The sequence below is a fragment of the Megalops cyprinoides genome, chromosome 12, assembly GCF_013368585.1.
Source record: "Megalops cyprinoides isolate fMegCyp1 chromosome 12, fMegCyp1.pri, whole genome shotgun sequence".
NCBI lineage: Eukaryota > Metazoa > Chordata > Actinopteri > Elopiformes > Megalopidae > Megalops > Megalops cyprinoides.
In genome coordinates, this window is record NC_050594.1 from 27577028 (window position 1) to 27586740 (window position 9713).

The 9713-nt window shown below is 45.2% G+C and overlaps 1 protein-coding gene across 5 annotated transcripts in view; it reads left to right on the forward strand.

The window, feature by feature from the left end:
* Positions 1-9397, forward strand: part of cdc42bpb (CDC42 binding protein kinase beta (DMPK-like)) — a 66039-nt gene extending 56642 nt beyond the window's left edge. For 2 of the 5 annotated variants that reach the window (XM_036541746.1, XM_036541748.1), the window contains 10 exons: positions 1616-1678; positions 2217-2813; positions 3350-3447; positions 3598-3682; positions 4208-4328; positions 4662-4779; positions 5141-5335; positions 5935-6043; positions 6167-6237; positions 7631-9397. In XM_036541746.1, the coding sequence (XP_036397639.1) occupies positions 1616-1678; positions 2217-2813; positions 3350-3447; positions 3598-3682; positions 4208-4328; positions 4662-4779; positions 5141-5335; positions 5935-6043; positions 6167-6237; positions 7631-7762 (1589 nt within the window). In that variant the 3' untranslated portion in view covers positions 7763-9397. The remainder of the gene's footprint in view (positions 1-1615; positions 1679-2216; positions 2814-3349; positions 3448-3597; positions 3683-4207; positions 4329-4661; positions 4780-5140; positions 5336-5934; positions 6044-6166; positions 6238-7630) is intronic. The other 3 variants (XM_036541749.1, XM_036541750.1, XM_036541747.1) reach the window with 2 other exon arrangements.
* Positions 9398-9713: the final 316 nt, after the last annotated feature.

Below are 9713 nucleotides of genomic sequence, written 5' to 3' on the forward strand. Positions count from 1 at the left end.
AATAGGTGGTACTCTGCTCGCATTACTTGAGCAGCATGCAGGTCCTTGATGAGTTGCAGTGTGATGAGGGGACTCTGGACAACCTACCCACTCTACCCCAGATAGAACAAAGCCAATTATTTTCTGCTTTGTGGGCTCCGAGTCATCGTGAGCAGATGACATAACTGGTTTTGAACTCAGGCCGTAGGGCTCAGCCTGCACTAAGAACAAGCACCATTACTGTCTGAGCCATTCCGGGGCCCAGGATTCTACTTTTAATTATAGTTATAAGCTGTGGATACATTTGATCTTTTTGTGCCTTTATTTGCAAGGCACATAGTAGTTCCCTGTGTTAAGTTTTTATAGTACTAAAAGTTATCCAGGCAAAAAACACTGCACTTGGATTTCTCCAGTGAAATCATCATCTTGTTTTATTTATGAAGGGTATAAACAAATGTGGAGGTCAGTGTATTTCTCTTGTCAGGACCGAGCCTCATCGCCATTAAAGCAACACGGCGGGAGTGAGAAATGGAAAGAGAGCATAATGCAAATTCACCACAGTGCTTGATTATAAATCCGCCAGGAGTCAAGCATGAAAGAAAACAGACACACCAGACAGAAGCAATTCAGTGATTTCCCCAGGAAGAGAGAAGGGAAAAAAATAAAATGCCAGCCACTTCAGGAGCACCCTGCAATATCAGAATGAACTGTATTAAAGAAACTTGTGAGTCAGCGGAGCGATGGGAATTGGGCTAAAGCACTTTCCTGTCAGTCAACATCTGGAGTTTAAGACGCTGCATAATTCAGCTTGTATGAATACTGATGTGCCTGATGTAAATGAATTACAGGTCAGAAAGTGGGTATTATATCAAAATGGATAGTGATAAATATCTCTGAAGCTCTTTTGGTTCACCCAGTTGGACACAAATATTATCAGTATTATGTTCAGTATTAATCCAAGATAATGAATTTGAAATTATGTCTCAGCTTCACAGTTACACAAAACATAAGGAAGGTAACGCTAGCAGTCCTCTTGAACCTTTCCAGGTGTTAACCTTGTTTCCCCCCTCGGGCTGAAATTTCTGCCTTGATTTTGACACTTGCAGCAGCCTTGGTTTGTACAGGAATATGGAGAAATTAAAGGTGGGAGCCTTGGGGCTTCATCATTAGTTGAATGCAAACTTGACTATACATGCAACAAAAGAGAGGCCGCATAGAAACATTTTTCCACAGGATTTGTTGGCTCAGAGAAGAGCCTTAATCTGTCAAGTGTTTTACACAACACTGTGGTGTATTAAATTTGTGGTGCATCAGCTGAAGTGGACTGTAATTAACGTCAGTGTTTTAGAAGATATAAAAAAGGCAGGCATTCAAAGCTACTGAAAATTAAGATGGTATTTACCAGCAAGGACAAAAAATATGACCCAGTTTGCAGCCTTACTGAAAGTAGATTCATATTTTATTGAGCTGCATCCACCTACAGCAGATTGTTGCCAATTACTGGAGTTCAGTCACAGTGTGAGGTGTGACGTCCTGGTATGTGACAGTGATGTAACCCTGTTCCACATCAGTCAGAGTATGGGGGGGCTGTCTGCTTGTGGAGCCATGTTGACATCTCTTTCCTCTGTCTCTGCAGACAGAGAACGCATAGCCCTGGGCACTGAGGAAGGGCTGTATGTGGTAGAAGTCACTAGGGATGGTAAGTGTTGAAGGTGGACTTTTGAGTGATGCTGTTCAAGTGGCCCTTTTTGGTCTTTCAGTTGTAAAGCTTTTTGCCTCTTGCAAATGTCATTCACAAATGTTGGTACATGGCTATGACACATTCTTTAGAAACTGATTCTTATTTTCTTTATCATTTCTTATCTGTCTGCTTTTCTAGATTATTCTGCATTTGATCCTGTGCTGATTTCAGTGATCTTTTAATTATAGGCCTGTTTTCTGCATTGATGTATTTACTTATATGTGACTTTTTGTTGATATGGCCTTTGATGAATAATCTATGACTGAAGGCTCCACTTATTAACCCAGATTTGTAAAGGCCATAGTGTGGAAGTTTCATTAATTTCTGTTGGCATATGTTGCCTGACATTTAATGAATTCCCTATCCCTGAGTTGTGTTGGCATATAATAGCACTGCTCGCTCAGACGATGATGCAGGTGAGCAGGAGAAGAGCTTGGGCAGTAGTGTGCAGTGTGTCTGTGAGCTGAGGCCTTACCCTGCGCTCCTGTGTCCCCAGTGATCGTGCGGGCGGCGGACTGCAAGAAGGTGCACCAGATCGAGCTGATCCCCAAAGAGAAGATCGTGGTGCTGCTGTGCGGCCGCAACCGCCACGTGCACCTCCACCCCTGGGGGGTGCTGGACGGGGCGGAGGGCAACTTCGACATCAAGCTGCCCGACACCAAGGGCTGCCAGGCGCTGACCACGGGCAGCCTGCGGCCCGGCGGCCCGCCCTGCCTGCTGGCCGCCATCAAGCGGCAGGTGCTGTGCTACGAGATCACCCGCACCAAGCCGCACCACAAGAAGGTGTGGGAGGTGCAGGCGCCGGGCGTGGTGCAGTGGCTGGGCATGGTGCGGGACCGGCTCTGCATGGGCTACCCCTCCGGCTTCGCCCTGCTCAGCCTCCTCGGGGAGGCGTCCCCCGTCAGCCTGGTCAGCCCCTCCGACCCCTCGCTCTCCTTCCTGAGCCAGCAGCCGCTGGACGCCCTGCACGCCCTGGAGGTGGGCGCGGAGGAGCACCTTCTGTGCTTCAGCCAGCTGGGCGTGTACGTGGACCAGCAGGGCCGGCGCTCGCGCACCCAGGAGCTCATGTGGCCCGCCAGCCCCATCGCCTGCAGTACGCCAACACCTCCCTCTTTACATGCTGAGCTTTTATCGTGAATGTGTCACCGGCTGAAACCGCTAATGTAGGACTTCAGTTCTCTCAGCCTTACAGCTCCAGCGTCAGGGTCGCAGTGCTACAGAGCCTTGTGGCAGAGTGAGCAGAGATTTCAGACAGACAGACAGACAGACAGACAGGATGTGCAGAATTCATTCCCTAAATAAAGACAGAGGTAGGTTGGGAAGCCAGAGAAAGAGACAAAGAAAGGAGAAACATTGTGATAGGGTATAGGGTATAGGGGATAGGGTATACTTACCTGACACAACAGTTGTGCAGCTGTGTTCTCTTCTGTGTTCTCTACAGATCTTCTCATACAAGGACTGTGATAATATGTTTTTCTTAAATATTTTGAAGCATATGGATGAATTTGGTCATTTCTGTCAGAATCCAGTGGTTGTTGAAGTATTCACTTCAGTTTCACTTTATTTAAAGCCATTTACTTACTCTGAAGGTGCCACCCTTCTCACTCCAGTTACGCTGTCCTCTTTCAGGCTCAACTCCTTCCTATCTGACCGTGTACAGTGATTATGGTATTGATGTCTTCGATGTCAACACGACTGAGTGGGTCCAAACTATTTCTCTTAGAAAGGTGGGTACAGGTTGCAGGGCGCAGATGATGATAATGATGACCGATAGTGATAAAGTTCTTTAGTGTCTGTGTCTGTGTGAGTGGGTCTGTGTGTGGGTGTCTTTAAGTCATTTCTGTGATCTCTGACCTGCCGTGTCTTTTTTTCCTCAGATCCGCCCTCTGAATGTGGAGGGCACGCTTAACCTGCTGGGCTCAGAGCAGCCTCGCCTCATCTACTTCAGTAATAGCTCCTCAGGTACTGCCTGTCATTACATCTGAACCCCAGCCCAGGCTTCCACCTGGTCTCCCAAACCAAAAGAGACGATTTTAAGCTACAGCTTAAATGTTGAATTTGTATTCAAGGTCTGCCTTTGCTAAGATAGAGCTGCCTGGTTCTTCTTTTAATTTATTTAACGCCAGAACTAACAGTGCTCTTGTGTTTGAAAAAGTTCCTTCTGCTAAAGCTGAAAAGCCTTGTGCGGAATTTAAGCAGCAGAATTTAAAATTGGTACATTAAATGTAGCAAACAAGAAGGAATTATTGTTTTGTCACATTTTTAATTTGTCAAAAGGTTGTGCAGTACCTTTAACTCCCAGTGATCCCAGGTAAAGATCCATAAGTCTTAGTTTGGTTTACTTATGGAGTCATTTTATGAACAAAATTTTGCTGCAAAAAGTTGTTGTGTAGCCTTATTGATGTTTTACTGGCAGCGACGGTGTACAGTGAACTGGATGTAGGAGGTCACAGGGTGTGACACCTTCCTGTTTGCTCCCTCTTGCAGATGGCTCTGACCTGGCAGTCCCCGAGACATCCGACAACAGCAAGAAGCTGATGGTCAGGACACGCAGCAAGAGGAAGTTCCTCTTCAAAGTGCCAGAGGAGGAGAGGCTGCAGCAGAGGAGGTGACCCATTCTCTCCCTGTCACTGACTGATAGTCTCCCTGTCACTGACTGACACTCTCACCCTGTCACTGACTGACGTGCTCCCTAACACTGACTGACACTCACCCTGTCACTGACTGACGTTCTCCCTATCACTGACCGACACTCACCCTGTCACTGACCCACGATCTCCCTGTAACTGACTGATGTTCTCTCTGTCACTGACTTACACACAACCTGTCACTTGCATTCATTGTGTCTAACCAAACTCAGGGTGTGATTCACTGATGTTTGCCGTGGGGAAAAATGAGCACAACATGCTCTGAACTCTGGGTTTATTTCTGTGCCTGACAGAGAGATGCTGAGGGACCCGGAGCTGAGGTCCAAGATGATCTCCAACCCAATCAACTTCAATCACGTGGCACACATGGGCCCAGGGGACGGCATGCAGGTCCTGATGGATCTGCCTCTGGTAATGACAGCCCACCAGGACCGGGGAGGGACAGTTCGGGTGGCTCTGTTCTGATATACGCCAGACTGCAGACTTAGAGGCAGCTGTATGTTAGTCCCGGCTGAAGGGAGCCCAGTTCCTCTGGTTGCACAGAGCTGTATATAGCTGTGGTGTATGGCAGGCAGGATTTTCAGGTGCCTTCACAGAGACCTGTGCATTTTTAGGCAACAGCAGCACTGCAGTCCAAGCTCCTTGATGTTACTTTTTCTTCTTTTTGTTTTCCCTTTTCACGTCTCTTTCCCCTCTCCAGAATTAACTAGTATCTCTCCTTCACTTTCTCTCTCTTTCTCTTTGTTCTATTTTCTCTCCTCTGGTGACGTAGCAGAGTGAAATTCCTTCCCCCTCATCCTCCCGACACCATGCTTTGATATCTCCTCCAACCAACTTTGAGCACGTCTATCACATGAGTCCTATCTCTGCAGAAATCTATCTCCAGAAAGAACCTTCCTCACTGCAAAGCCTGCCTCAGATCTCCTCCTCCTCCTCCTCCTCTCCTTCCACCTCCTCCTTAGGAAGGGTAGGCTAGCGCTCCCTCACTCCCCCTCCCTCTCTCCCTCACTCCCTCCCTCCCGCCTGCTTCCTCTCTTCATTTGTGTTATTTCCTTTTTCCCCACTCCAGTAGTGTAACTATCAAAGGGGCGAGGCAGTTTGGTCATTGTAAGTGAGTGGGTGTTCCCAGTAATAGGAGCCTGTGCTTTGGTGGGCAGCTGTCCCTGACAAAGAAAAGCAAAGAAGATTTTGGACCTTATGCTGACCCCATTGCAAATCTGTTTAGCACCTATCAGTGCAAGCACATGTAGTGTTGAATATGAGGTATCACAGGAGCAACATTTTAACCGTCATGTCCGTTTACAAGAATAGGAGAATACACACATTCGGGACTTAACAGCATTAACAGCACCATTTCCCTTAATGGGCATCTGTCTTTCTCATAACCTGGTTAGTGTTTCAGAATAGATTTCAGAATCAGATTTCAGACTCGTGTGTGAGGCAAAACACACACTTCGAGTGTAAGTGCGGTGTGGGTGTGTGCGTGTCTGTCTGTCTGACCGCGCTGTCGGAGTGCGTGTTCCTCGGTTTGCGTGTCTGATGTCATGTCTCTGCGTACTGGAACAGAGCGTGCTGCCGTCTTCCCAGGACGAGTCTGTGAAGGAGAGGCCGCGCCCGGTCTCCAGCATCTCCAGACAGCAGCGGAGTAAGACCTACATCACGCGCACTGCCTCAGGTGAGATCTCCCTCCCTGCGCCTGCAGGGCAGGGGTGCCAGGGAAGGGCCGCTCCGGCTCGTGAGCGCAGTCTGGGCAGTGCTCACATTAATATTGCTCTGCGTACCTGTTTTTACCCTGCAGGGGGTGGGGACTTCAGTGGTGCAGTGTCATCCAGGCATATCTCCGATCCCGACCAGGACTTTGAGAGAGAGGTAAAGACTCCACCGCTGCTATCTTCCTGTCAGGTCATTCATTTTTGCTGCTACAGTCCTGTAGCATGAAGCAGCCTGATTCTGTGAGACTGTGATACTTGGCTAAGCAGTAAGAGAAAGGCAGAGAGCAATACGAAGTCTCCTAGGTTTTTGGCAGAAGGAGTAAATAGACATACGCTCTACATTCCCTCTCAAGAATTTAAAATTAATTTCAACACCCAATATTAACAGTGATTTGTCTTGTTATAGTCTTATATTGATACGCATGACACCACTTAACCAAGTGCAGTTTATTTACAATTATTTTGGTGGAAAAAGGCTGATAAAACATACCTCTGATTACCAGTGTTTAGGAAAGGACATGAGCTTGATTAAATATGATAGACATTTCTTAACTGAACACTTAAACATGTATCAATTACTCTTACCTATGTTTAGGTTCAGTAAATCTCTAGTATCAAGATAACTACTGTAAATTTTAAAAGATTTCAGTCCAAATTGAAATAATATAGTGGATCTATTTTCACAGTACAGCCTACAATAATATAAGAACTCTTCAACCAGTGTCTACAATATTAGTAAAGTGCATGGATCAGAGTGTCAAACTAGAAACATAAGTAACTTTAAAAGTAAGAAAAGGATCACTATGGGCTTTGAAAAATCAGGACTTCGAAAAATAAACTTCTTCCTCATTCGTAGTTTTGTTAGTGGTCAAAATCATGCCAACTGCCCTGTTAGTGAAGAGTTAACTTGAACAAGAAGCTGAAAATTCTACAATATTCTTAGATTTTTTTGTGCCAAAGTTCCAAAAAGTGTGTACATGGTATCAGGTAGCCACTGGATTGTAGGCTGGAGGACAGGAATATAAAAGCTACTTCAGGATCTTTAACATTTCCATTTTTATATATAGCTACTTTTTGCCTTTGGGTAGTTTTGTGAAAAGCATTTTAGCAATGAAACCTGCCAGGCCTAGAAAGGGAGAAGTCTGTACAATGTGTAGAGAGTACAGTAAAAAGCAGTCAGATTTTAAAAGGTGAAGATTGTTGGAATGGATCCAGAGATGTCAGAAAGGCACAGTAAAACCTGTGAGTTGAAAAGACTGAAAAAAATAGCTCTTTATGAAGAAGACAAAAAAACTATGAGAAGACCCATAGCACAGAGAGATGAGGGGGAACCCAGCTTACCCATGTGGTAAATTGGAGAGCTTCCAGTACACTCAGGTACAAGCATTTGTAGCAGTTCCTACTTCAGGCAGATTGGAAAGAAAGAAATGATCTTGTGTCAAGAAAGTAAAAAACTGTTAAGATGGCAAAGAGAACAAATAGCTAAGAGAAGGGTTAGACTCCTCTGCTATTCTGTGTGTTTCCTGACCGCTCATCTCTTTCTCTCCCAGCCCGACTCGGACTCCACCAAACACTCAACCCCCTCCAACAGCTCCAACCCCAGCAGCCCACCGAGCCCCAACTCGCCCCACCGCAGTCAGCTGACCCTGGACGGGCTCGACCACACCACCTTCGACGCCTGACTCCCAGTCCCTGCCCTAGAGAGCACAGGAAGCACCCCCACCTACGCAACTTGAATTTAAATTGCTGCAAAGTGCCAAGAATCGTTTTACCATTTCTGTTGTCCTCTTGCCCCTGAATCCTTTCCACTAATTTAATTTTATATTCTCTAACCAAGAGGAGTGTTGCTTTGTGTTAATTCACGGGTCGGTGCCGCCACATGTAAACGCCTGTCCCCCTCTGCATAGACCCACCAAGGAACTGTCTTTTGACAACCATTTTTTTCTTTGTGCGTGTCAGTATGAATATGCTTCACAAAACTCGTGAAGGACGATGCAGTCAGGGTTTGCAGACAGGGATTCCTGGCTTTCTCCTTGCTCTATCTGCTTTTAAAGATTCTTGTTTTTATTTCTTACTGTGAGGGTGTCACAGATAGTTGTTTAAATGTGTTCGGACCGGGACAGGAAAAATGTACACTGCTGCGCCTCACTGTACTGAAATTGTGCTCTTTGAGTGAACCAGGTTCAAACTTGGGTCAACAGGTGAAATAGCCGGTGGTATTAACGTCTACAGGGTAAAATCTTCAGTTAATTTCTCCAGATCTTTCACCCACAAGTGATTTCTTCTTTTTTACATTGATATATAACATCTACATAGAGCAGCAAGGAGCAGAATTAACATTGGGATCATCGATTAAGGGAGTCAAAAGAAAGTAATGAAGATGATAATAATGAAATGCCGTAATCATAGATAAGTTTGTTTTTCAAAAAAAGGCATATTTTGTTGTTTTTAAATGTATAGTATATGTATGCAAATGTTAACTTGTCACAGTGAGCACCAGATTAGGAGTGCATCCATACGGAAAGTGACCTTTTCCCAGACAACGAGCTCGTTTTCCTCCTCTCCTGTTTTCTCCCTGCAGTCACACATAATTGGATCTTAAGGAAAGGACTCATCACACTTGGCTCTGTAGGGCATCCTGCTACACCAGTGGGCACTTTCAGTGATTGATTTCAGCAAGGCTGTGTAACGTTCGTATTCTAGCCTCGATCTTTGCAGCAATCTACTGTAGGTTAAAGGTTGCCCGTTGCGTTAAGTGCTTAAACAAAACTAGTGGTAACACAGCGTAAAGACTGGATTACTCACAGGACTTATTACAGCTCTTTGCAAGCTGCTGCTGCCTCTGTTTGCTCTGTAGAAAAATGCATGGAAACCCCACTCACCATGATCCTCTATCTCCGTGTAATTGTTGTTAAATGTAGCACAGACTAGCTCCTGTGCACTGTGCAGCCATTGGTCCACCTTTCCACCTGGTGGTGCTGTTTTGTGTATATTTCCCTGTCATGTATTATAAATCCAGATGTTTGTGACTATATTTCAATACAGGCTGGCATATCCACTTTGTCACTCTAGTGTGCCTTCAGTGCCATTTTATATGACAGTACCACATCAGTTCTAAACATTACGGGCTAATAGTTACATACTACAAATGGTGGTTGTTGTTTTTTTCAGAAACACTGTATCAAACTTGCACATTTTATTAGCTTAAGGAAACTTGTTGATTTTGCGTCATCTTAATACCTGTCACAGTAATCTGTATTTTTATTTTCCCCTCTCTCTGTTCAGCCGCTGAAAATGGGGCTTCATTTGTCAAAACACTACTGCTTTTTTAATCACAAGTCGAAATCTTTGTAATTATTGAATTGTGAGCAATTGTTTGAACAGACAATAAAAAAGAGGGAGGTACTTGTTTCTGTGTTTTTAAGTTTTAAGTTATTGCTGTTCCGCAACAAAGTCGTTACCCTGGAATGTGTATGAGTGAGTGAGTGAGTTGAATGGCTTCACAGTTGATTTTGCAGTGTCCAGTCATCTTGCAGAGCCAGAGGAGGTGTGCGGGGCAGTGGGTCAAGGCTCAGGACCTTAAGACTTGATTTTGATGAGACTGTTAGGGGGTGCTGCATTTTCACAACAATG